This window comes from Gadus chalcogrammus, chromosome 5 (genome assembly GCF_026213295.1).
Source record: "Gadus chalcogrammus isolate NIFS_2021 chromosome 5, NIFS_Gcha_1.0, whole genome shotgun sequence".
NCBI classification, from domain to species: domain Eukaryota; kingdom Metazoa; phylum Chordata; class Actinopteri; order Gadiformes; family Gadidae; genus Gadus; species Gadus chalcogrammus.
Genome location: NC_079416.1, coordinates 9,607,539 through 9,635,083, shown reverse-complemented (window position 1 = coordinate 9,635,083; position 27,545 = coordinate 9,607,539). Strand labels below are relative to the sequence as shown.

Below are 27,545 nucleotides of genomic sequence, written 5' to 3'. Positions count from 1 at the left end.
CCAGGGCAATTTCTTTTTTCATGCACTGCATTCACAATCTTTAGATGCACTGCATTTACATGTTCTTGCTGATGCACCATGGATAAATGAGTTCCTAGATGTAATTAGCAGGGAGGCCTCAACCTCCCCACTGGGACGAATTGACCCCCCCCCCCCCCACCACCTTCCATTCAGTTAGCTTCTACTGAGAACAGGTCAGCCTGTCGCTGACAGGAAACAATTCCCACGAACAGCCGACCCCCTAGTTCACTCTACCCCAGGCTTCCTGCCCCTCTCGGTTTTAGCTCGAGGGTCAAATCGCTCTTGTTGATACACTTTAGCAGCCGTTACTGCTGCTAGCTGTTTACTCTCCATCGGCTGGGGGTTAAATGTATTCTCTGGCTGACATTTCAGTGCCAGTGTCATACTAAGGGTATACCCACAGTTTACAGTTTAGTGATCTTCAATGACTTTATTACAGGGCTTTATTACTGTAATGAGGATTGCAGCATTAAAACGTAATCGTAGTTTGATATATGTGGTTCAATAGACATTCAGGAATCTGCTATTTTCCCAAGCCATTTACTGGCGGGCCAACGGCTGTCAGGGGAAATGGCGATGAATATGTTGATTAATCCGGACGGAACTCTCTGTGCCATGATGTCTTTTGCAGAGCGCGTCCAGAAACCCAACACCTTTTGGCGTTGGTTTCGAGTGGGCTGCTTTGTACGGATACAAAATAAATCCCACCTCAGTTGTCTCCCAAAGTCATTGTATTTACAATACGTATATCATTTGACCAACTAGTGAGATTTGTGGTGACGAGGACAAATCCTTTTGGTGATAGAATGTAGCGGATATCTATAACACGCAAAATGCATTTCCAGATGATTCCCTGACTCATGTTAAAGTAAAGGCATAACACATGACACTCCAGTAGTGTAATGAACACTGTGGTGTGATACCATCGCCTCAATCCTCTGCTCCGGAAACTTGCATATAATCCTTTTGACAAGGCCCAGAGAGAGAGTGTGACCCTACATGTTACACAGCCTCTTGTAATGCACCATGGTTTCAGATCAGTTGAACCCCCCCCCCCCCCCCCACAAAAGGCCACTGAAAGAACAGCACTTTGGCTGGAGAGAGCGTTGACTTGAACTGAATTTGATCACAAACTCAGGGGCTTTTCTGCACAGGCTTGATTTTCAAGCTCAATGGCTGGCAGTCTGGGGGACACATAAGCTCACAGGACATCTGTGGACCGGTCCAAGCTGGTTTGCTGTGTGATTTAGCCTACTAATGACTAAGGTAGCAGAGACGTTTGATGTTATAACTCTCTCACACTGCTCACTCGTGCCCGGGCTCAAGGGCCAGGATTTTTCTTGCTGGGTGCCTTTCAACCGTCTGACAACGGTTGAAACAAAAGATCTGACCTGTATCTACCCAAGGCTCGTTTTTTTATGTTTGCGCAAAGACTTGTTTTTAATTATTTAAGCAAACCTAGAGCCAAACTGTTTGGCATGTTCAATGTGAAACCTATACAGAGTGTGACTTTTTATACTGCTGTAGTTTCATTGCGGTTGAAAGTCGAGACGTTGTTCATATGAATTAGTTTGAGGGTGCATGTGACTCAGCCACAATTGCTGACTTATTGTAGGTGTCACGTACCATGAACGTGCAGGCTTTGTGCATTTTTATATGATAAAGGAACAGTGTCTGCTTCCTTAAAGCACTGAGCAGGTAGAAGAGAAGTCATCTAAAGCTTTAAAAGTTAGTGGCCAAGAGCGAAACAAAACCAAACAATAATTGAATAAATCCCCGTCCAAAAGCCCATCCCAGGCCATGTAGTGTCTTCTAAATGACATGCACCTCAATTCAGCTATCAATTAAGTTTCTGAGATTAGTTTGGTGTCACAAACCTGCCAGGAGAGGTTGCCCTGCGCTGACCTCATTAAAAAACCACCCTCGACACACTTTATTGCCCGTGGAACACCATCCGTCGCTACAAGGGCCCTGCTGTAGCTCCCTGGACGGCTGCCCTGCCCGTCGTAACGCTTGACGACGCAGCGAGTGGAGTGGACCGAGTTTATAACCTGTAGACTACAGGAATGCGCCGACAGGAAGCAACGACGGACAAGAATGCAACCTCTGGCCCACATGCAGGGACTCGGGTGATTCCACGGGCACATCTCCTGGGTCCGACCTCCACAGGGTTCAAACAAACGTAGAGGAGGGGCGGAGAGGGGGGGGGGGGGGTGTTTGTACTCAATCCCCCCTCTTTCACAACATGTTTGCATTTCATTATAAAGTTCATTGTTTCACTGCGTGTGACGGCGTGTTTTCACCGGCGTGAGACGAGACTGGAGGGTTCCTTGCAGACAAGGATCCTCTTGTAGTGTTATTGGTATCATTATCTTTATCGCGGTTACCTGCTGGGAGGTGAGCACAGTGACACATCGCCCTCGACGATCATGATTTAGTGCAATCAAAGTGTGCTCTCATCTGTCAACAGCGACGAAGACGAGCGCAGGCCGTAGGGAGGATTGGCACAAGTCCAAGAGCGATACCGTGTCTCTCGCTCTCTCTCTAAACTTGCTGGTGGTGTTTCAATGGTTTTGCAGAACTACGGGGTGGAGACGGACAACCTGAAGACCCTGGTGGTGCGGATGAGGGCGGCCACCAACAGCCTGCACATGTCCACCTCGGAGCGCAGGAAGAGCGTGGCCTACGAGGGCAGCGTCTCCCGCAAGCCCCCCAACGACTTCCTCACCTGCGTGGTGGAGCTCATCGGGGCGGCCAAGAGCCTCCTGGCGTGGCTCGACAGGTAGGCCCACGTCCCGTTCCCCCCGCCCCGAGTCTTGGTCTCTGTCAATTTCACTGGCAATTCGTTTCATGGGCGTGTCGCTTAGTGAACGTTGCATTATGAATGCCACCAGGGAACCACCAAGCCAGCTTTGACTATCTAGGTAACAATTGTGTGTCTGGTGAGGTCATATTGTCATAGGCTTACTGTATTATTAGCCTAGCGGTGCATGGATTAAACTTCTTTTTTGGGTTGATTTGGCTAGAGCTAGCTTGGTGATGTCATGATGTATGATAAAGTTCAGTTTCAGGGTTAGATTAGTGTTTAAGCACTGTTTACTGAATTTTTATGGATTTAGTGGGTTTGAGAATATTATTTATTCAGTTTTGTCTGATTGACGGTAGTAGTTTTTAGTTAAGTATTTAATTCCAGTAGAATATGTCACTAATGTATTCCTCACTAGAGAGAATCACAGGAACTGCAATGCATCAACATTTTAGAAATGATCTCATCCTCAAAGTGACTTTTTGTATCACATCCTTTTCTCAGATTATTTTGATTTATCTTAGATGTTTTAAAGACCCATATTTCTTCGTTCAGCGTGACAATTATCTTCAGTCAGATTTGTACAGACCCAGAAAATCCTCCATTTCCTTTAACCATTCCCTGTGTTGCATCGACCTGATCGGTTACTAATGACCTCCCAATCGGTCTGTCCTCGTCTCGCTGCAGGACCCCCCTGACCGGGATCAGTGACTTCACATCCACCAAGAACAAGATCATTCAGCTGTGCCTGGACCTCACCACTACAGTTCAACAGGTCTGCACGCTAGTTAGCCCGCCAGCACCCGGGGCGTACTATTGAGAACACACACATACAAACACATGAATTTAGTTTCCTCTTGTGTTTGATATATATTTTAATTGCGTTTTATATTTTTGCGCGCTACAGAAGAAACCTGTGAAGATCATGGCGTGTTTAATGATAATTGCAGGGTTTGCGTTGACTGATTCATAAAACAAGTGGCGCCCTGTTAGCTGTGCCTGCCAGCTTTCCACATGCTGCTCCTCTTGGCTATGCGCTCCTCGTGTTGCTCCTCCGAGCTACGCGCAGAGGGAGACCTGCCTGTCTGCAGTCATTTCCTGTGCTCCGGTCTCTAGGGGGTCAGCCAGCAGGGTAAAACCCTCCGGCGGATATTGTGTCGGCCTTGAAAAACCATCTCAAATTATTGTACAGCATATTGTATGCGCGGTGATTCCCTCTAACCAGAGTCTTTGTTAGGGACTTATGTTATGGCTCTGGCGTTCAAAACAGTCCTGGTGTAAACAACGGCTAAGGTGAACCTTGGGTGAGATGATCTCAGATTGGGTTCTCCTTGAAGTGTGTTTAAACGGGGCCCCTCTTGCAGACGTGGCTCAACAGTCACCATTTAATAAAACCGGCGTAAGTGGCTGTCAGAAAGAAGGGGGGGAAAAAACCACAGGTCTTATGTTAAGGAGGGTGATTACATCAAAACCTGAATTCCTTTCCCAGAGTGCACATTACCTTGCCGGTGTCTGGGATTTTAACGCCTGTGGTGATTTAGTCTTGGGGTCCTCAGCTCCGGTAGTTCATGGGTTGGTAGTTCCCACGCTGTAGGTTGAAGTTAAGGGGCACATTGTGGGTAGAGGAGGTGGGGGTGGAGTGCAGAATAATCCTTGTATGTGCTGAAGCAGCTATCATGTGTGGTCAGGGTTCAATTTATTGCCCCAGCTGTAGAGGGTGCAGGTGTTGGGGGGGGGGGGTGTGTGTGGGGGGAGTGATGGTGACTTCTGTTTTTGTACTTTTTAAACAGGTTAACAGAGCATTGACACCCCATCCACACCCCACAAACACTGCTATTCTAATAAGCGCTACATTTATTGTATTGAATATCTGATTTCATGCAAAGTTAGCAAAACATTGAATGAAATCTATGAATGGTGGGAAACTGGCAGGACCTTCATCTTCTTAGAAGAGCAGTCCTCTCCATCCACTGAATTTCCAAGCAAAGAAAGTAGAGACCGCATTATAAAACATTTGTAGAAATTATACCGACACAAATGAAGTGACCATGTTGCTGATGCTGTTTCAGCCCTAGGTTGAACCTCATTACCAAGTACAAACCATAAACTCATTGATCGTATTACATGAACCGCTCATATTACTGCTCTCGTATGCCATTGTGCCCTGCTGTTCATCCAAATACATCATTTAACATGTGTAGTCTTGAATTACACATTGTACACGCATATATGGTTCCCAATGGTCATGAATTGGCTTTTCAGGCAAATTCCAAAAAAACAAAACCGATGGAAAAACAAAGCAGGGTACAGGCCCGAGCCCTGGTATCACAGCAACAACAACCGTGTGTATCCGGATACCCCATCAACCATGCAGTCTGTTGGCCCTGTCCACACCGTTGGCTCTGGTTTCCTCTATTTTAAGAGACAGGCCGTCCACCTCCTGTGCTCTCCGCTCTCCCCACCACTTCATCGCTCTGCTGGGCTTCCTCCCGTCCCGCGCGCAGATCAAAGGCTGGCCGGGCTGCCCAGGGAGTCATATGATCCAGGCTGGGTTCTGGGGTCAAACACATGACGCGAGAAAGCCGCGCACCCAAGGAAGCTTGCTCGCCCCCTCAGCCTCTCTCTCTTCTCTTCTCTCTCTCGTTCCCTCCCACTCGTGGTGTTTGAGTTTCGCTGAAGTTTAGGGCCTGCTGTGTTTGTCCATTAGGAATCCTCAAACAGATCCTGCAGGGAGTACAGCCAATGCTGTGTTAAAACTATTTGCAAAGCGCGCTGGTAGCACCAATAAGAAAGAGGAGAAGAAATGGTGCCAAAGTTTGTCATGGCATCCTGCCAACGTGCAACTGTTGCAACATTGTGGTGCTTATTGCAACTCTTACATTTTAGGACTCATTCTATGTTTTGGCATGCGATTAAGAAACAAAGTAAATGGATATTATTGAAGCACCACTTCAACTTGCTATTCATTAGCGTTTCTTTCAAGTGCGACTTGTGTGGATACATGTGGTAAAAGAACGTGTTTACGTAACTGCCCTGTCAGACCCACTGAAAGACCCATTTGTAACCAGGGATAAGTTCTAATGTCAATACTCGGAAAGCCTATTATATTATTTACTTATTTCTATTTGATACAAAACTTTGCCAATGGATATAGACAAGCCCTCCCGCACTTGGTGGAATGTGCAAGCTATGGAAAACAGAAAAAGCTTGCGAGATCCCCATTCTCCATTTGCACAATGGTTTTCGACAGACCAACAGTAAAAGAAAAACTGCTCTTTAGACAGAACATGTCTATGCTAGTCCCTAATGCTTACCAAGACCACAAGTCGAACAAATAGGTTTGGCTTCCGAGCATCCTCAGAAGGTCAGGAACTCGTTTTATTTTATTTTTCCATCGGTGTTCCTTAGTTTTGACAGCATCATTTGGTGTTTTTGATGGATGGTTGCCTTTGGGGCATTCGCGGCATACAGGCCATTCTGTAGACAGGCAGGGGACCTCAGCCAGCCAACCGCCTCCCCCATGTGGGCTGTTGTACCCAGAGGGCCCTGTCACCACCCACCACACAGTCGGGTTGAGTGGGAGTTACCCCTAGCTGTATCCTGTACACCGCGGCTGTAATCTCTATGGAGGCCGTGTTTGGACGCTTGGCCGAGTTGGTGGAGAGTGTGGCGCTTCATTTGAGTGTTTGCTCGCCCGCCCATCGAAACCAGGACTCCTGTGTTCATAGCGTGGGTCAAAGTATCCCAACAAACACATGTTGCAAGACAGCAGGTGGCAATGATGGCTTTGTTTTTACAAGACAAATAGAACACAAAATTCAAATGAACTTTGTTTTTTAACCCACAGCCGCTCTACACACTCGGCCCATAGTTCACCATACCCCTAGCCGGTATTACCCCGTCACAACTTCCACAAACATTCTCTAAACCACCATTTGAATCTGAAAAGGGTTCTCTCTCTCTCTCTCTCCTTCTCCCCTGGGTCTATATCTGGACTCCTGATTATATTGTGTGCACGCACAAACACGCACGCACACCCAACCCCTGTACTTTGTGTTGACTCCGGAGCCATTGAATACCCTCTTCCTCTCTGCCGTTGTTTACCTCTGGCGAGGCCTCTGGCTGATGTATGTGCTCTCCGCTTGCTTCCAGGACTGCACTGTTTACGAGATGGAAGAAAAGATCCTGGACGTGGTAAGTGCCTCTCCTTGTGATCGCCGACCTCTGTCGCTACCCCACATCAGAGTGGGAAGGGGGGGGGGGGGGGGGGGGGGGTGTGTTCCTTTACAGGAGAGAGGCGGAAAGACTAGAGTGTTTCTGTATGCGGAGAATGTGATTGTGTGTCAGCGTGCGTTGACTGGTGCGCCTGTTATGTGCAGTGCATGGAGGGCAGACGAGGGGGGGCCAGCCGGGGGTGGGGGGGTCTTTTAGAATCGCCGGCGGAGGAGGTGGGTCTTGTATTCCCCCCCGGCCATCAATCAGTGCTTCCTGTTGCTGACAGTCTCCAGACCTCTCGGTGTTCTGGCTGGGCTCTTTCTCTCGTTCTCTCTCTTTCTTATTCTCTCTCTCTCATTCTCTCTCTCTCATTCTCTCTCTCTCTCGTTCTATCTCTCTCGTCTATCTCTCCCTCGTTTTCTCTCTTCTCTCTCTCGTTCTCTCGTTCCCTCTCTCGTTCTCTCTCTCTCGTTCTCTCTCTCTCATTCTCTCTCTCTCTCATTCTATCTCTCTCGTCTATCTCTCCCTCGTTTTCTCTCTTGTTCTCTCTCTCGTTCTCTCGTTCCCTCTCTCGCTCTCTCTCTCTCGTTCTCTCTCTCGTTATCTCTCGTTCTCTTTCTTCGATCGGATCTGCCCTTCCCCACTACATCATGTGATGGGTTCGGTATATTAAATAAGCAAAGCAACACATGGAATGGAATGGTGCCAAGTGAAAGGTCATCAGGTTCAATGCATACTTCATTATTCCCTAACTCTGTGTTTTGTCTGCAGTCTAAGGTATTAAATGGTATCTGCGATCAGACTGTAAGAACCACCTCTGACCCACTAATGAGCCAATCAACGTGCCTGGAAGAAGTCCAGCTGAACAATATCAAACCAGGAGAGGGTCTGGTGAGTTATGCAAAACACTGTGTATGTGGTTGTCTATGTTTGACTGGCTTGAACTAATGACAGCGTGTGTCAAATTGTGAGTGTTGTCCTACCCTGCCCTCATTCCTATGTCAAATAAGCCTAACTTGGGCTCTTTGTTTCCTCAGGGTATGTACATCAAGTCCACCTATGACGGTTTGCATGTCATTACTGGAACCACAGAACATGTAAGTACGGTGTTATTTTGTGTTTGCTATTTGATCTTCTTCCACTACATGATTGAATCTCATTGAGGCAGCCCTAGTGAGCTGCGATGAACGTCTATGTTCAGTTTACTAAGGGCACGCCACTCAATCGACAGGCATTGACTAGTTAACGTTTAGATCCATTTATGTAAGGTCCTCTGGGGAAGCGATGGTGGATACAGATGCATCGTTAGTGAGTCCATTTGTCACGGATCATAGTGCTGTTCCAACAATACCAACAAGGTCTGCGTGTGCTTGAATTAAATCAATTAGTTCAAAAGGAAAATAAGAAATACATGTAGAACATGTCAGACACGTTATTCAACAATAACTCCAAAGGTGCAGCCCTCAGCCCAGGCTTGTGCCTTTCCTTTGTTCACGGTCACCCAAGTAATTGTTAATTATGAATCGGAATGAAAATAAGGTTTGTTAATACACACTTTATAGTTGTGTAACTAAACATTGCCTCCAAACCTGTTTATAGCCTTGCATGGAGCGCTGCAGTTTCATTTTTATGATCATTCCATAATTTAACTTAATCAAATGATTAAAATAAGAGATGAGACAGTGGCCCTGAAGGGTCCTGTCTCGGCCTGTGGTGGCGTGCCGGTGACTAATGTGCACCCACGTCACTGCCTCGGTCACGGTCACACGCCTCCTCTCGTGTTTAATTGTGATGCAGGCTCTGCCTCGTCATCCATAATGACTGGTTAATCATGGCTGACATCTGTTGGACTGGAAACTAAATCTACCTGATTTTCACTCGTTGTTTTTTTTCCTTTGTGCGGATTGGGTGATTCATACAGAAGTATGTCCTGTGTTTATGTCCTGTGCTTTGTTTTGTTGTCGGTTGAGTTGTACTTATTTCAATGTACAATAATCTGGGTATAAACGGTGTTGATCAAATCACTATCAGATGTGAATGTAGATTGATAATTCTATCGACATTACTGTCCGTCGTTCGCACAAACTCATTTGAACAAATGCAAACACGATTATCTGAGGGTCGAACAAGACATCTGCCTTGTATTCAGTTCTTCTTCTTGGCTATTTTTCTGTATAATCAAAGTGTAGTGTAGTGTTCAATTTGAATCAAATGTTCACAGGCCAATAGATTTAGCACCAAACTAAATAGATTATCGACACACACACTGAATCATTAGATTCCATATGATGTTGTGATAGAGGACTGTGATACAAGTTGTGACGTAGTGAAGTTAGGATTCTATCGTCATTTTATCAGTTGTTTTATTCTTGAAATGAATAGTGAGTGAAAGTTGCATTATTTGTTTTTCCAGTCCCCCGCTGACCTGACCCGGAAGATCCACGCTGGAGACGAGGTGATCCAGGTCAACCAGCAGACCGTGGTACGACCTTCTCCTCACCAACCCACTATCCTCTTCTCATCACCGACTCAACGTTTCATACAGAGAGCCGTAGAAACACACACTGAGTGTTTGTCTGTGTGTTTGTGGAACAGGTGGGCTGGCAGCTAAAGAACCTGGTGATCAAGCTCAGGGAGGACCCTAAGGGCGTGGTCCTGCTCCTTAAGAAGCGACCATCGGGCACTACGGGCTTCTCCCCGGCCCCGCTCAAGAACATGCGCTGGAAGCCCCCGGTGCCACAGGTAAGCACATCGTTAGACACACACACACACACACACACAGCCCATCTCTCCCTAAGCCTTCCTCTTTGAAGTTCAGAGCCGGCCCGTCTGTCATTGTCTATTTCTCTGAACCAATTATCTTTGTTTTGAGGGAGTCGGCTCCAAAAACAACAAGTGCAGACAAGTACCCGACCGCCAGCCCTGAGAGTGGCGGAGTGTGAAGATGTGATTAGGAACGTGCTGCACGGGAGGCAGCAGACCCAAAACAAAGCCAAAGTCAGATGATGTTGTTCCGTTTTGGAGACGGGTTCCTCTGCCCGGGCAGCCGGTGGAGTTGAAAGCGTCTATTTTAAGGGAAGGGAGTGTGTAGCAGAGCTGGGGCTGGAGGTTCGAGGGCACGGTGCATGCGGTCATCAGAGAATAACGAGGGTAATGTGTTAGAAACAAATCAATAGTGGTTAGGTCATCAAGCCTTTTATCCCGGACAAAGGACCAGGGGAAATGTCTGGGTCCGCCCTCATCGGGGGAAAAGGTCACAAACAATTCCCTGTAGGATGTCGGTTCAAAGCTCAGATAAACGTCGTAACAGGCCCCGACAAATGATGGGTGTTTCATTCAATTATGGAACGTTAACAACTGTATTTCGCTCCCTCAGCTGGACAAATAAAACTCGGGCCCAGCTCTTAGCTGCGACCCTGGCATCTGGTTTTCACTATCGGGCTGGTTCCACAGTGGGGGACAATGGGCCCCTTGTAACCCTAGACTTACCCTAGAAAAAAAGAAAAGCACACGTCATGCTGTGGTACCGTCTCTGATGACATCATAACACAGTAGATATCTGGAGCATCACAGAGAGGCCCCCCCTCACCACTTTGTCTTCCGGCTCCTTGTTCGAGCACGTTGCTGGGACCCATATCTGGGCTGGCCATCAGAGTGTGTAGGTGATGTTTCAGGGATCTGGGAGGCTGAACAGAGTAGCCCCTGTCCACCACACTGAGGTTTGTGAATGAACAACACCACTTTGTTGCTTAGGAAGCCGTCTAGTAAGCAATGGTGCTTAGGGAGACCGACACTATTAAGTGAGGTGCAGGCGGGTTTGTGCCCAATGTTTGTGTCCTCAAGAAATGTTGGCGTAGCTAGCATATAGTGTTGCTGTTTTGAAGGTTTTGAAACAAAGGATTGATAATTTGCCAAGCCTTCAACTGAGTTTCAAGGTTTGCATTCAAACAATTAATTGGAGGGCATACCTCATGTTGACTTGCTTTCTTGGAGAAAAAACAGCTATACAAATGTGTCTGTAAACCTATTGAACTACAACTTGAATGGAAGACTGATGACTGGCTGTGTGGATCTTTCCAGAACCATTCCTCCCTGGTGAAAGCCCAGTCACCCTACGGCTCCGCCAACGGATCAACAAAGAAGGAGAAGCCTGCCATTTTGGATTTGTACCTTCCCCCGCCTCCGATCGTCCCCTATACCCCACGGTAAGCCCCCCCCCCCCCATGCTGTCTTTCACCGGGCAAGCACCCCTTGCTGTGTCGGTCATTGGAGACATTAACTGAATGAAGTACGAATTATACAAAGTAGTCTTGTCATTTAAAGTAAATTCTTATTAATTAGTATTTCAATCCTTCTGAATGTTCATCCGGGATTCATTGGGCCGTGAAACAACGTCTGCAATAAGGGAATAAACCTTGGCTCACCGTTGCCCCCGTCCTAAAACCTAGATCTTGAAACTAACAGACTCTGCCTCTCACCCCAACGTGGTGACGAATCACTCGTTCCCCGTCTCTACCCCATACCACACCCCACCCCCTCACCCACACTATCCTCGGTTAGCCTTCAGCCCACTACATCAATGGCCACAAGCTGCAGCTGCACCCCCTTTACATCTGTAGGCCTAAAGTACCAGGCGTCGCCATTATCAGGGTCACACTACTGGAACACAATGGGCCAGAAGAACACGACGTGATTCCACTTTATGACACACACCGTATGACGCACCGTATGACGCACTGTGCGGCGTCACAGCGACTGAATGGCTGGCCTTGTGTTCTCTCTCTCGGCGTCGCAGGGAGGGCCGAACGGGCTCCCTCTCCAGCACCAGCAAGACGAGGCACGGCGGCTCGGAGTCGCCCAACTCCTACCTGGACCAGGAGAGCCGGCGGCGCCTCACCGTGGGGGACTACGACAAGCTGAGGGCGGGCTACCCCATCGAGGCCAACGTCATCCAGCCCCGGATGCGGGAGCACAAGCCCGCACGCAGTACGTGTCGCGAGGCACCCCCCGTTGATCTGACATCTGTGGTTGGTGAACAGGAACACGCAGGGAGGAGTTTGACCGTGTTTCACTGACATGAGGTTCTTGGGTTTGTTTCAGACAAACAGCGGCCGCTCTCCATGCCGGTGGACACCTGTCTCGGGCTGATCGACCCCTACGCCAAGTCGTGGTCACAAGGAAGAAAAGGTATGCAGAAGTAGAATTTTTGGATATAACTGGACATTAAAGGTCCTCCTCCCCCCCACCCCTGCCCACGCCAAACATCCCATTTGTCAGTAATGCACCTATCCTACGGACCCCTGTGGCGTTCCCACAGTGGTACGCTCCACTGAGGGGGTTCTGTCTGTGGGTCTGTCTGTGGGTCTGTCTGTGTGTGTGTGTGTGTGTGTGTGTGTCTTGTTTATACTACATAGCCTCGCAATGAATCCATTTAGTTGGCGGGGATGTTTCCAAAACACTCAGAAAACAGAGAAGACGGTTATAATTCTACCGTCCCTAAGGTTTACCAACAACAACCAGTCTGCTAGGTAGTATGAACCGAACAGTCTCAATCCAACCGCACCTCATTCCCTATTCAACTCCAGGCGAAGACCTGCTCTACAGATACCTGAGCAATGAGAGGATCCCCACCATCGCCGAGGAGGTGTCCTCCGTGTGCACGCCGCCCTACAGGCCCGGAGGGGAACGGCAGTTCACCAGAGGGGTGGACCACATCCGGGGGGGCCACCGCTACCACTCCAACTCGGACCTCCACAGCAGCGCCACCATCCCGTACCAGGAGGACCTGAGGAAGCCCCCGGTAGGCCCCGCCCCTCCCAGCAAACGCATCCCGGCAGAACGCTCGCTACTGGTCAGTTGGATCATGCGGCTTAAACTATTGACTCACTGATGATGCACTTCTTGTCCACGGGGCTTCTGTTCCTGTTCTTGTATTTTTCCTCAGTGCCTTTTTGAGTTCATCCCAAAAAAAAAAATGTCTGGCAGTTTTTCCGCCGTTTTTCTTTTTTTTGGGGGGGCTCTCTGTCGCACTACTCTGAACATCCCCCCCCCTTCCCCCCACCCCCCTCTTCTACCTCCATACCGCCCTGGTGTCAGTACTTTAACTACTACTACTACTACTACTACCACCAGCTACTACTACTTCACAACAAGACTTGCGTTCGCAGCAGCCGCTGCGACGCGTCCCATTTCTACCCATCTTTAACAACGCCTAATAAAAACCTCCTCTCCCTACCCCCCCACCGCCGACCTCAAGAGGATATAATCAGGGCTAGGAGACGCTCGGCTCCGCGCGTGCTGCCGTCGGGACTTCTTCTGTACATATTAAGTTATAATAACATGTTTGAGTTGAGTTGCTCTGTGGGAGCATGGTGTTCTTAGATATACTTTAGTCGCCGGGATCACAAGAAAACGTGCTTGTTTATACTGCGATTGTGTGAAATTTTTGGTTGTGTTTGCGCTAATGTTTTCAAGACTGATTCATGAAGAAAGAAATGCAGTGGTTGGTTTTTGGCTTTTTTTTTTATTCTCCTTTGTTTTCCTTTACATGGTTTGTACATCCGAATCATGGGATGTACAAACCATGGGTCATCATGGGTTTTTGTGCATCATGGGTTTTTGTGCTGCCGTTAATCCGACAGCTCAAGAGTTTGACTGCTGTGAAATCTTAAATCATTGTAAATACCTAGGTTATTCAAAACTTTTGTTTTTCCATGTCTCATGAAAAACACTGGCAGTTTCAAACACAATGTTTTCCCCATAATGTAAAATCATTTCAAGGTTAATCGCTAAACATTGACCACAAAAGCATTACTGCCTACATTACAACCAACATTCCAATGATCTCATGCTTCCAAAGTGGCGGCGGTCATAGAGATGTTTCATCACGATGTTCAAGCCCTGTTATACCTTTTATGGCCATCAGTCGCAATAGCATCTACCAATTACTGCCTCGTATGATCTATGCACAGATACAATGATTAATATTGTCACTTGGGTTGAAGGGTCAATGCTTCTTTGGTTGGTATGGAGGAAAAGCTTTTTTTTTCAATCTTTCTTGTCGCCACCAGCGAATATTTTTCTCCTCCTCTTTGAGCTATGCAATCTATACTGTTTTTGGTTCTGCTCTGTAATGTTGTACCTAAAATACCCTTATCTCCTGCTGGTGGACATGATTAACAGCTGTAAGACCCTTTGTCTTTGGGATACACAAAGTTGAATGGTGTTTTTCCATTAGGTCCTAATAAGGGTCACCAAGAATTCCATGACAGTATTATTTAAGATAAATAAGGATTTAGAACATATGGGTCAAAAGCGATTATTCATTTCCTTGGCCTTTTGTACGATTTGTATAGAATTTCATTAAAATATGCAGTTTATTTCAGTCTGCTTTTGTATTGTCTTTATTTTATGATACAACTCCCGTCATTCATGCGTGTGTGCGTGTGCGTGTGCGTGTGCGTGTGCGTGCCGCTCTCTTAATTATAAGTCTTGAGCATCAACTGCATGAAGGTCCATCTGAGTGGTTCTCCAGCTTGCCTTGACATTTTGAAGTCGTCCTAACCTGGCGTTTTGTTTTTAAAAGCATGTGGTGAAGATGGCTTGCTCAAACTATATGGTGATGCAACTACCTGGATGCTAAATCAAGGTTGAAGCCTGAAAGTTCTCAAAGTAATTTAAACAAAATGTTATTGTATTTCTCTTTGGAGAAATCTGCATCTCTTTATAACTGTATTCTATGTGGCTGTTTCAGGATTGCTTTATGAATGTTGTTTTGCTTGGAAGGCATATTTTCCCTGTGAATGAAACCATGAGGCACGTTTAAACCTTTTGGAAATGAAGATGTGCCTGTTGTTATGAAGAACGATACTTTAATCCCCCCCCCCCTCCCCTCCCCTCACACACCCTGTCATTCCTCTCCGTTCTTCTCTCGTCTTCCACTTCATCCTCCCTAGCTCCTTACTCTCTTCTCTGTCTTGCCAAGGCATGGACACCTGGGGTCCCTCACTAATCTGCACTGGCAGAAGATCTGTGGTCTTTCTAATTGTTACCTGCGCTGTCCTTGCCCTTGCTGCTAACCACTAACATGCTTCAGCTGCATAACAAACATAAGTTAGCGGGCAACTAACGCAGAGGGTTGGGTAGGTCTTCGTCTTTATGTGCTGAAAGATTTGCCTTGCATTGTTAAATCGCTCGCAATGGCTGTCATGTTTATTTCTGTTTTGTTCCAAATTATATGAAGCACATCATTGGGGGGAGTTAAAGAAGGGGGAAATATATTCCAGTCAATAGATCCGCAGATTTGGACTTAAAACGCATAAAACACACATAATATACTGGATATGCATATTGATTTAATCAGATGATGGAGTCAATTAAATAAGTTTGACTTTAAACTACCAATATCCAATCAAATAACTACACAAATCTCTACATCACAGGGATCTGACTGGCGATCTAGCAGTGACTTCCTAAACAGGTGAGTGCAAGAATCCTATCCCTCATAAACATACTATGCACACACAAGGAGTAAGTATGGTCCGTCGAATCAACCATAAGAACATTACCTTTAGGTCAAATGGGAGACAGACAATACACTTGCAGCTTTGATAAACTTTTATATTCAGTCCCCCAATTAAGAAAATTCCACGTCCCCCTCAAAATCTAGATGACTCAAATGAGGCAGATCACTAGTACCCTTCACCTTTCCCCCCGCGTTTCAAACAAATGAGGCTACCAATCCAATGCTAGATAACAAGACACAGTAACCACACCCCGATAGTCCCCATAGGCTGGTCTTATAACTCGATTCCCTGAAGAGGTCCCAGTGATTCATGACTAAGCCAGGTGTGATACCAACCCCCGACACGTCTATACTCAGCAATGCGCACAAACACACCATCGAAGCCGGTGTGTCACACACTCAATTAGCACACACACATTTCCGATGCCCAAATATGTAGCAAGCTTATACTGTACGTCCGATAATGCAACAGCGACTATAGGATGCTTAACTTAGCATGGTGGAATGTGGATGGCCCATTTGACGGAGCTGTCGAAAGAGCCATAGGCTGTGTCGCTACGTGCAGAGAGTTTTGTCCCTTTGTGTAATGTCACTTTGCCACTTGCTTGCTATAGCTTTCTAGTTGCTGTGAAACAACTACTGTTTATGGCCCACACGTAATGAAGGTGTCCTACTGTGTGTGGTGTGGGGTAGGGGCGTTGCAGAGCGACATTCCATCAGATCCATCAGTCTATCAGCAACTTTTACTCTGGCAAACCCATCATGAAGAAGGCTGAGTCAAAGTGGGGGTGATTTATGGATGGGGGAGGACAGAATATTTTAAACAGGTTTTTTTTCCGTCAGGATTCCAAAGGCAGGAAAGACGAGCCTGAAACTATTTCATACCCAGAAATTACAAGGGTGAGGCCTTGTGTTGCCGTCTGACGTATTTTGAGCTCAGGGAAGGACGCGTGTTGTCTACAAGTCCACTGTGGCCAGTCGCCAAATGTATTATCAGTGCCCTTACCACACAGGCTAAATGTCAAAGCCTCAAACCTTCAGCTGCGAAGTCTATTTTCCTAGGACTAAATCGAAGCCAGCTGTGTTCCAGCATAATAGAAAGATAATGGTTTGTTTTTGGATGAGCTATAGCAGTCATAAGTATGTGTTTTACATTTCATCTCAACCACTTTTGACCGCGCCGAAGAGCGAGGGTCCGGGATAAAGCCACTGGGCCTGCAGTAGGGATTAGTGACGTCTGTCCCGTTTACTGTAAATAAACTCAGAACTCGATGCTAACCACAGGCTAAGATCACTATAGGAGGTCTTACTTGAGACCTGCTGGATGTTGGGGCAACATTCTTATCTTGTTTCTTTTTCTTATTACAGATATAGTCAACAACACATGCGATCCTGGTCCTTTTCTCAAGCGGTAAGACTAATTGTGTGTGTGTGTGTGTGTGTGTGTGTGTGTGTGTGTTTGGAAATAGGGCTTGACACATGTGTGTCCAGTGTGTTTTCTGAACAAATGAGCATGCTTTCCTAGATGGGGAAAAGGTGAGGAATTTGGACAGCCTTGACCTCAGCTCACATGGCACAATGGGGGTGCAAAAAAGCAAGAGCCATATTGACAAATCTATTAAAGTTTAACACAGAGATATGCTGACGGGAATGTTCTTTCAGACGTATGTATGTAGGTCTAGGCACACACACAAGCACGCACACGCACACGCACACACAGACACACCCTACCGATCACAGCTGATTTTATTGCAGATTAACTTTACTGCAGTAAAGCTCATATAAACCTCAAAAGACAGCATTAAAAACACATTTAAACATTCCAATCCTAATCAAACATTGTCTTTGTCTATCAGGAATGTCTGTTATCTGGACCAATTCTATAACAACACATTACAGGGAACAAAAGCTACTATCAAGAGGTTGACCAAGTAAATACAGTCAGCCCTACCATGGCACAATTCACTGTTACAGATGTGGGAATGGAATTGCCCCGTGGCAAACTTTGGACACACACACACACACACACACACACACACACACACACACACACACACACACACACACACACACACACACACACACACACACACACACACACACACACACACACACACACACACACACACACACACACACACACACACACCCTCGTGCTCCACAGTAACATAAGTTGGTGTCAATCCCTCAGTGGAGCGTACCACACTGGGAACGCCACGGGGGTCGGTAGAATAGGTGCATTACTGACAAATGAGATGTTTGGACCCCGAGAGGACCCTTATTGCTAGTTTAATGGTGACTTGTTGTGGTGTTGAAGACACTGAGAACCCCCAGCTGTCAAAAGACATTGGAGGATCTGTGGATGAGAGGGCCTATGGGGAGGCTGTACATTCTATGGCATTCACTTGTGTGCGTGTCTGGGCGTGCAAATGTCCTGTTATATATCTGCAAATTCTACTTCTGCAACCTACACTGATGCAGCTTAATCCTACATACTGCACCTTTTAAGTTAAGAAAAGATAAAACTATGTTACACCACAGTTAGTGTTTTCGTTTGGAGATACCCAGCCATCGACCTTGACTTCTGTAAAGACTGCGTTGATTTCCATAATAATACAATTTAAATCAATGGAACAATAGTGCCCACTCCCCAGTGTCGAGGGGGCTACTGGTTTGGCTCTAGAGGTGCAAGTAGACCCTAGGAGCTGACCATTCTGCCTGTCCTGGTCCTCCTGCTGATCTGCACACGCTTGGATCTGATATGACCTCCCTAGCTCTGCAGTCCACCCACCCAGCCAGCCATCCCCGCTCATGCCCCTCACCACTCAGGGCCAGTGTGAGATACCCCCAGTGAAGAATAACCACTCTGTTCTCTCTCTCTCTCTCTCTCTCTCTCTCTCTCTCTCTCTCTCTCTCTCTCTCTCTCTCTCTCTCTCTCTCTCTCTCTCACACACACACTGCACTAGAGATAGGTCTTGGGGGGGATATTAGCTAAGTGCCGTGACAATTCTCAGCATGGAGTGTGATGGGAGATTGAGCCCTACAATGGTGTGACCAATCCACACTCTCATGAATCCTCTGTGGGCCTTTTGACATGAGTCTCAGACAGATTACCTCAGCTTCCCTCCTCCCTTTCCATGTGCCTGATACACGCTTGTGTGACATACTCTTGAATCACTTTAGTACTAAGGATGGTTCTCCCTCTCACTCTTTGTCTTGTGTCATAGAAATAAGCAAGGTAGAGACTGAGTTGTTGTCACACGATTATTTTTTTAAGGATCATAGTGACTGAGGGTAGGTCTAACTTGTTAAATAAGGTGAGGAATGAGGTTTGTATCGGTATTGGAAAGGGAGAGTGAAGAAGATAGGGATTGAACAAGAGTGAGGGAGAAAGAGAGACTGATATAGCAGGAGATTTGAGAATGTCTGTTGGTTTACCACTGCCCCAGCGCAGACAGACATAGCCCGCCACCACAACATCCGGCCCCTCTGTCGGAACAGTATAAGCCTATTCCATCTCGTGTGTTTTGGCAGGAACAACAGGGAATGTTATGTCTACAACGCCAGCTCACCACAGAGGCGCTGAAGAGCATTGATGGCTATACCACAGCCGACTCTGCAGTGGCCTAGCATTAACTGCCACAGCCATAAGGAGGCTATCGTTGACACCTCACTATTCCCCCTGCATGAATAACTGGAAACTGCCGAACAGCAAATGCAATGGCATCGACTATTGAGACAGCCACGTATGGAGTGTGGTGGCTGGTGTGTAGGTGCAGCCGCACGTTTTCGAGACTAAAATAAAATAATGCGGCAGTTCTTAGATTGTAGCACAGCGACACCTTGTGGACTTTTACCGCAAGCGTTTAAGGCAAACGACCAACTTTAGGAAATATTGGCTAACATTTGTTTGCCAGTGCCGCAGGCGCAGACCTTCACTGAAACACCGACCAAAAGAAAAGCATTGAGCTCTTAATTACGTCGCTTTCCATCGACAACATGATTGCCAAAGTTTGGTTAGATTTTCGGCTACGTGTTGAAGCCAAACTGAATTTGCTGAAGTTGTGGTGGCAGGTATGAGTTCAATTGGTCGGACACGTGTTCACTTTGTTGATAGGTACAATTTTGTTTTCTCTGTATCCAGATTTTACCGATGTAAAATGTTTGCCGTCTGACCAATACTTAGGAAGATGCAGTCAAGTAGCGTTTGTTCCCAAAGTGCTATACTTGTCAAAGTGATTTATCTTTAATCTTAGAAGTTATCTTTACTCTTACTTACAAAATTGCCACAATCATGTTGTAGGCCTACATTGGAGATGTATTACCAAGGCAACCGGTCTGTCAAGCTTGTTCCGTGGTGAGTGTGGTGGAGATCATGAAACTACCCGCCGGAAACACAGAGTTGCATGTTTGAGCGTTTTGATTAGTTGTGCAAGACAGAGAGCGGCGGCTGGGGCGCTGTGTGTAACGTTATGCGTTCACATGGTGTCCGTGTCCGTCTCTGCCAGGCGTACGATCAGCATGCTTTGGATAGTTCGTTTCAGTTGAATCTTTAATCTGCCAGGTGTGTTAACGGTAAGGGTGACTTTTCTGTAGTTTCATCAATAACATCAGACCCGATTTCGGGTTAGTTGGAGATTAAATCTGTATGAACGTCACGTGATCATCAGGCAGAGGAAGCAATGAGTTTAGCGGAACCGCGTTTCAGTGGGATTGGTATCTGGGCTTTGGTTGTTCCGACCTGAAGGTTGAATCTGGTGGGGCTGTTTTTTTTTTTTTTAGGTTATTTATCTTCAATCAATGTATCATAGATTAGATTTACAAATAAGTCCAAAATGCAGTCAGATGTTTCTGTGGAAAGTGACTTACATAAACATCAATTTGGTTCTAAATTATTTAGAATTATAATGACATTCGGATGTATAACATACTTTTTATTATTACTAAACTCAGCCGGTTTTTCTAACTTAAATAAGGCAATTTCCATTCGGAGAATGAGGAACTCAGTGTTCTGAGGAAGTTTGCCAATAATGAGCAATGGTCATTTAGGCTGCCAGCGTCATGATGATGATCATGTCTTCCACATTAATTTCGTACCAAAGAAAATTACAGAGTTTATAACTACCTTTTTATCTAAATAAAACTGTAGTTCTTCCTAACTAATCAACAGAAACGAGTTATGGGTTTGAATTAATCAGCATGTATCAAAGTGCTGGCCTCTTCTCAATAATTGGCTTCTGTTTGGCTTATTGACTCATGATTTTTATCTTCATTTATTTTGAGAATATTGCCCTGGAGCTTCCATTTATAAATACCATTTACAATTGAAGGCGTTGCTCAAATTTATCCCACTATTATTAAATCATTACATGAATGCCCCCCATTATCAAACATTTTTATCCCCCTATTTAAAATAATGATTCAGATCCAATAGCCTAAAGCGTCCTCGTTGCTGCTGCAGTGGGACTGAGTTGCAATATCATCGGTGTATGTCTTCATGAGCATTGGTTTTCACCTCCACCTTATGTTTTAATAGGCTGCATTCCCCATATCCCTGGCCCCCTCCTCAATGGCTGCGGATGACTACAACCCTGTGAGTATAGTGCTGTTCTTCCCAATGTTCCACTGATATAAAACTACCTCTGCACTCCTTTTATTTCCCCATTCTGTGAAGGGATCTTCAAGCACTTTTCCAGCAGAGATGTTCTATTTCATTCTCTCAGCTGCGGACCATCTGTGATGTGTTGCAAAGAAAGATAGCGAGGAATGAGGGAAAGCAAGAGAGAGATAGAGACGGATGGCTTGAGAGAAAGAGGAAGAGGAAGAGCGAGAGGGAGAAAGAGAGAGACGCCTTGAGAGAGAGAAAGAGGAAGAGCGAGAGGGAGGAAGAGAGAGAGAGACACCTTGAGAGAGAGAAAGAGAGAGAGATGCGCCTTGAGAGAGAGCTACCCTTGAGACAATTGTGAGTGTGACAGTGCATGAGACACCCGGGTTGAGAAAGAGGAAGTTCCAAAAAGATTAATCTCGGCTAAAGCGCGCCACATTGCAAGGATCCTTCTACTGCTTCTTATTCTGTCCTGCACTCTCTTGGTTGATTCCCTACAAACAACCTAACCTCCCCTCTCTGCCCGCTGTCCTCAAAGGTCTCCCTGAGAACCAAGTCCAAGAAGAAGAGTTCACGTGGAGGTAAGGATCTCACCTCTCAGTTTGTTGTTCTATATCTCCTGCTCTTGCTCTCTCACGCTCTCCTACTCTCTCGCTCTGTATCTCACCCTGTCACTATAAACTGTAATTTGTCCGTACTGTGTGGGTGTTTGTCAAGTGACAGGGAAATTGAGGCATGTAGCAGACTTGTCGCGGATGGTGCATTTAAACCATACAGAGTTTTCCCTGCGGGTTATCAGGTCTATTTAAGCTCTGAACAATGCACTTTTGATAACACTGTAGAGGAATTATTATTGTTTCTCTGTGTGATTCATATCTGAAAATAGGTAGGTGGAAAAGTGTTTTCTATTCCTGTGCAATTTTTTTTTGGTGTAGGTTTAGGCAATCTCATATCACCTATTCCTCTTCCGTATCGCATTTCCTAATCTATTTTTTGCCTACTGAAAACAGAAGTATAGCTAATGTCCCTTAAGAGCTGCGTGTCTGGTTCTAGCTTTTCATTAGCTTAACAATAGCCGATATTTAACCCCTCCCTACGGTATGAGTTCACGGGACCATCGTATTGATATGCATGGTTTGGTCGGTTGTTTGTGTGTTCAGGCAATGTGACGATGAGCAGGAGACGGATCTCAGTTAAAGAACTGGGCCATCCCGACCACCAGGGCTGGCTCTACAGAAAGAAAGATGCCTTTCTGGGTCTGAAATGGAAGAAGTACTGGTTTGTGCTCAAGAAGACCTCTCTCTACTGGTACAGCAATCAGTTGGTGAGTACTCCGAGGACTGTATGAACCCAATCAAATGTATTTCTGATTCTGTCCATGTTATAACATATTTTGTCAATTTGATTTCGCGAATGCTTTAAATATCATAAATTGAATTCTATTATTCTTAGACAAAAAATAAGACATTAACTGTAACCCTACACCTATGTTCCCACCAAAAAAACATTACATTCTTTATACGCTATGCAAAGTTTAAGTAAAGAAATCTATTAATCTGCCCTTTCTTGTTTACCTCTAGCCTCATTATCTTTCCATGCCATAACTATCAATAGTGCTAATAATGATCATCGATATTTTATAATTATCGAATTAAAGCTACCTTAAGTCGTTAAAACAATCTGTCCTTTATCGTGCGTTGTGCATTCGGGTCACCATTTTGCCGTGCAGATGCATTGTGAGGTGCAAGGGGGTCACAGTCAAGTCATTTATGAGTCACACATACTCCACGAGCTCTGCCTCTACTGACACCGGAGATTTCTCTAATGGCCTGTCAGCATCTAATTCAAGCATGACCCTCCTGGCACGATGAATTAAGACTGATGGAGCCGAACATCCAGCTCAAATGCCACAGGCTGTTCGTGGTGGATTAATGAAGAGGATCCTTCGATCTTTTGTGTGTTTTCAGGCCGAAAGAGCCGAGGGGTTTATTAATCTCACCGACTTCATCATTGACCGGGCAATTGAGTGCAAGAAGAAACAGTAAGTTGTTCACACAAGCTGATTCTGTCTGAGGTTAAATCGTGAAACAGGCCTCCCTTTTGACACATGGTTAAACAGGAAGTGTTTGGGCCCACATACGGAAAAACTATCTGTCATACAGTAAGTGTGAGAAAATAATATTCACTGTGAGCAGCTTCCCTCACAGTAATTTTTAATTTGTCACATCGTGCAACATTTGCCTCCCTTGCCATTCAAAGTAGTCGCCAACTTGACAGGGTAAAGATATGTGATAGCTTTTGTTAATACCTCGACGCCTCCCCCTCCGCAGTGCCATCAAAGCCTGTCACCCCCACGTCATGATGTTCTTCTTTGCTGCTGAAAGCCACGAAGACATGAACATGTAAGTCACACGGCTGTGCAGATATGTGAATTCTTGGTCAACAAGACATTTCGGCAGCCTAGCACGTTCGTCCCCGGTTGTCTTAGGAATGGATTTATAAAACCTTGTCATGTTGAATGTAGGAGTTGTTGAATGAATTGCATGCATTGTGTTTCATCCCTAGATGGTTGAATAAGCTCGGGTTGGCTTCCATCCAGTACGAGTCGACAGAGAAGGCAGCGCCAACAGGTCAGAACTCCAGAAGCGTATCTTGTAATCTTTTTCACTGATTTGAATTGTTCTGGGAGTTGTGACACGGGGTGTACATGCGTGTGTTCAGAGTGCTACAGCGAAGCCAGTGACCCCGAGGAAGCTGAGACCAGCGAGGCCCCCCCGCCGCCCTACTCTGAGCAGACGCTGCGGGACTCGGTGGATGGAGCCGTTATGCCTGCGAGCGGACAGGTCAGTGTTGATTCTTCTGGACGTCAGTCACTGTACAACCGCAACCGGTGGTGGTTTAGTCTTTGGTTACCATCGATTTCCAGAGGAGAAGTTAATTAAATAATAATAAAAAAATGTGAGCTTATATTTGCAAGCCGCTTATATGCTAAGTGTACCGTGTTTTTTCTCTGGGACAGGACACCCTGCCGCCTCCCTACTCCTCCCCACTCCCCAGCGACACCAACGGTTCGCTGTCCTCGCCCGTCAGTACGATGACCTCACAGAGCTCCGCCTCCTCCTTAGTGAAAAACCGGCAGTCCTGGATGGACCTGGTGTCCCAGGCTTCCCCCGGGCCCGCCCCGGAGACCACGGTGGTGTGCTCGGTGCAGGTGCACACGCATCGGCCCCCGCAGGAGGAGCTGGGGGAAGAGGCAGGCGAGGCGCCGGCCAGCTCAAGGGATGCGTCGACTGGGGACCTGTCAGAGAGCAGTTCCCATGGCGACGTACGTGTTGCTGCTGCCGCTGAGGGGCAGACACTGTTGGATATTCCAGGCACTGGGGACGAAGGTAAACCTTGTTTTCGTTTTTTTGTTGTTTGCAAATGATATACATTTACATTTAGGGCATTTAGCAGACGCTTTTATCTAAAGCAATTTACAATAAGTACATTTGTCAGCAGAAATAAGAAAGAATATATTGCTGTCGGTACAGTAAGGATGTTCATAGAACCAAGTGCCAAGCAATCAACATTTGTTAGGTTAACCCATTCCCAGTATACAACAAAATCAGATGGGATAAGATGCTAGACAATGCTAAGTACTATTTTTATGTGCAAGTGCGTACAACATACAGTCACTGATATAGCCTTGGTAAGTCATTGAGCATGTCCATCATTAGTTCAAATAAGCCCTTTCCGAGTTGTGTGCCGGAAAATAGACATTGATACTTGTAGATCACTATCTGTGGTCCAACATCGAAGTAAAGGGAACTGGAACACTGTTATGAAGACATGAAAAGAACATTTCCCCATTTATGGTGGCATCAAGTATAAATAACTGGCCAGTCTGGGTTAACTTGTGTAATTTAGTCCTGAGTCAGACCTTGTATTGGAACAATGGACACCCCCAAAAATGTGTCTTGCCAGTGTTCCATATAGATGTACGGTCTGTATTTATGAAGTTATAAAAGTTTTATTTTTTTGATGGTTCTAATGAGAAACATAAAAACGTTTCATGCCTCTGAGCCTTTTGATGTTTCGAAACCCTTAAAAACCAACTCTTGTAGAAGAAGCATAGCCCTAGAGTGTGAGTTCTGATGCTTGGATCCCATTCTATTTGGACAGGTGGTCAAGAAGCTAACTCTGACGAGATGCAGACGCTGTACAACCACCTGAAGCAGGCCAGCCTCTCGCCCCTCGGTGAGCGCAAGCCATCCACCAAGAAAGACTTCCGGGCTTCCTTCATCAGGCGCTGCAAGAACACCACCGTCAACGACAAATTACACCTTATCAGAACTCTCAACAGCACACTAAAGGTAGGCAGACCCATCAAAAATATGAATTATTAATAATAACTTCTAACGTGACTTTTTGGTATCTTTGACAACTAATTTATAGACAGATTTGTGATACATGGACGACACAAGATTATTTAATGGATGGGTAAATTAACAGAATAACTTCCTTTTATATGAATGATATTCAGTTTATTGCTTATAGAGAGGGCGTAGTTCCTTAAAGTGGCAATCTCGATGATGTCCCTTTTGTTCTCTTTGGCTGAACTTATGGAAAAATAAAAGCTGTACACTGCTACACACAAGTGAGTTGAAGAGCAAGTCTGTTGCGGTAGCTTGGCCATACCCTCTCTGGCAGAACTACCACTGATGGGTGATGGAAGACGTGTCACTAACTGTGCGGCACTGCCCGCTTGTGATTTTAATGCATGGCAGGATTGTCACCAATGACAGCCAGTTCGTAAGATTCACAATAAAGCAAATGCAAGGGCTTTTATCAATTGGTCATAGACTCCATCACCATTATGTTACCGCATTCGGGGATGGATAATTAGTTAACTGGTATTTATTTCAAGGAAACTCTTTGAGACTTTCCGAGATTGCCGCAGATTAATGTTGCAATGTTCTATTCATCTATTTTCATAGATGGGGCAATCATCCATTTTTACTAGAAAATAGATGAAAACTGATAATGCATATTATTTCTGCCTTTTTTCTTCTATACTAGTCTAAAGAGGCGGATCTGCAAGTGATGGACCAGGTGCTGTCGGATAGCGAGCTTACCTCAAACCGGTTCCGAGAGTGGAAGGAAGCCAACGCACAACTGATCCAAGAGATCAATCTCAAACAAGACCAGCAGGTGGCGCCAGAGGATGAGGCACCCACAATAGAAAAAGCGACAACAGAGGCAGCCACAACAGAGACCGCGTCAGCAGTTGCTGCTCCATTGGTAGAGACTAGTTTATAAAGGACTGAGGAAGATACTCAGTGCCTGGAGGTCTATTAACGCTCCCCAACACTGTTGCTGTCCGACTATTGTCGGACGATTGCGAAAACTAAGTACTGCCTTTCAAGTTGGAGATTTTCTTTGCACCTAAACGGTAATGTTTTGTTTTGTAAAATGTGAAGTTTGTCTCTTTAGTATTACATTTACTTATTGTATTATAAGCTCTTCATGTTTCTGATTGCCTTGTTGGTGTATTTTATGAACCATTCAGTGGAAATGGTCTTAATTCCAGTGTTTCAAATTGGAGGTATAGAGTAGATTGAAAATGCAACTATTAATCTCATCCTGGTAGCATTTTTTTTGTAATTATTTTAGTTGTCAAGTGTTTCATATTTTAATATTGGTGCCATGCACTAACACTGCCGTTCACCTCTTATGAAATGTCACTGTGTGTTGAGGAATGTATGATGTTTGGATTTGTTATTTTGATTTTGATAGATCTTTGTTTCACATTGTTTTTAAATTTCAATCAACCAAATCAAAAATACATATATATATATATATATATAGGAGGAAAAACGCTTGTTAATATAGGATTTCAAGCTGCCTTGCCTGTTCAACCCGTATTAATTCATTAAATCAAACTGATACGTATCAGAGACTTAGTCTTGGGTGTGCACATATTTCTGTGACTTCATATCATATCACGTTGGTTTTAATTAAGTTGTACGATATATGCTATAAAGAAGCTACAACTGTAATGCAGGTGCAACTGGTTTACTGCAGGGTAAACAATAGACCTTAACTTGAACTAGGCACAACTATTTTTTATAACTTACAAATTGTAGTTTTTTGAAGGATGTAATTGTTACCAGAAATTGTAAGTATTGTACATAGCTGATGTATTGATTCTGTTTTAGTTTTGTGTTTGCCTTTGCCAAGGAAAATAAAGTGTTAATTACACAAACTGAATATTTGAGGACAATTCTGTCATTTTTCCACAAGAGAGCACTTTTGTTTGTTTTAAAATAAGTTGGATATAAATAAGCAATTCTTTATATTGGCGATCGGGGGCGCTGGTGCCCCTGACTCGT

The 27,545-nt window shown here is 45.4% G+C and overlaps 1 protein-coding gene across 3 annotated transcripts in view; it reads left to right on the top strand.

Annotated features, from left to right (window-relative positions):
• Window positions 1-27,422, top strand: part of LOC130382486 (connector enhancer of kinase suppressor of ras 3-like) — a 42,008-nt gene extending 14,586 nt beyond the window's left edge. Inside the window, exons 3-25 of one of the 3 annotated variants that reach the window (XM_056590281.1) lie at window positions 2,601-2,803; window positions 3,515-3,602; window positions 6,980-7,021; window positions 7,814-7,933; window positions 8,080-8,139; window positions 9,456-9,524; window positions 9,638-9,784; window positions 11,123-11,247; window positions 11,838-12,028; window positions 12,143-12,229; window positions 12,628-12,893; window positions 15,484-15,521; window positions 16,935-16,977; window positions 21,103-21,159; window positions 21,710-21,752; window positions 22,332-22,495; window positions 23,139-23,212; window positions 23,502-23,573; window positions 23,737-23,801; window positions 23,893-24,014; window positions 24,191-24,560; window positions 25,336-25,526; window positions 26,233-27,422. In XM_056590281.1, the coding sequence (XP_056446256.1) occupies window positions 2,601-2,803; window positions 3,515-3,602; window positions 6,980-7,021; window positions 7,814-7,933; window positions 8,080-8,139; window positions 9,456-9,524; window positions 9,638-9,784; window positions 11,123-11,247; window positions 11,838-12,028; window positions 12,143-12,229; window positions 12,628-12,893; window positions 15,484-15,521; window positions 16,935-16,977; window positions 21,103-21,159; window positions 21,710-21,752; window positions 22,332-22,495; window positions 23,139-23,212; window positions 23,502-23,573; window positions 23,737-23,801; window positions 23,893-24,014; window positions 24,191-24,560; window positions 25,336-25,526; window positions 26,233-26,472 (2,877 nt within the window). In that variant the 3' untranslated portion in view covers window positions 26,473-27,422. Of the gene's footprint in view, window positions 1-2,600; window positions 2,804-3,514; window positions 3,603-6,979; window positions 7,022-7,813; window positions 7,934-8,079; window positions 8,140-9,455; window positions 9,525-9,637; window positions 9,785-11,122; window positions 11,248-11,837; window positions 12,029-12,142; window positions 12,230-12,627; window positions 12,894-13,298; window positions 14,895-15,483; window positions 15,522-16,934; window positions 16,978-21,102; window positions 21,160-21,709; window positions 21,753-22,331; window positions 22,496-23,138; window positions 23,213-23,501; window positions 23,574-23,736; window positions 23,802-23,892; window positions 24,015-24,190; window positions 24,561-25,335; window positions 25,527-26,232 lie in introns of those variants that run through there. The other 2 variants (XM_056590282.1, XM_056590283.1) reach the window with 2 other exon arrangements.
• Window positions 27,423-27,545: the final 123 nt, after the last annotated feature.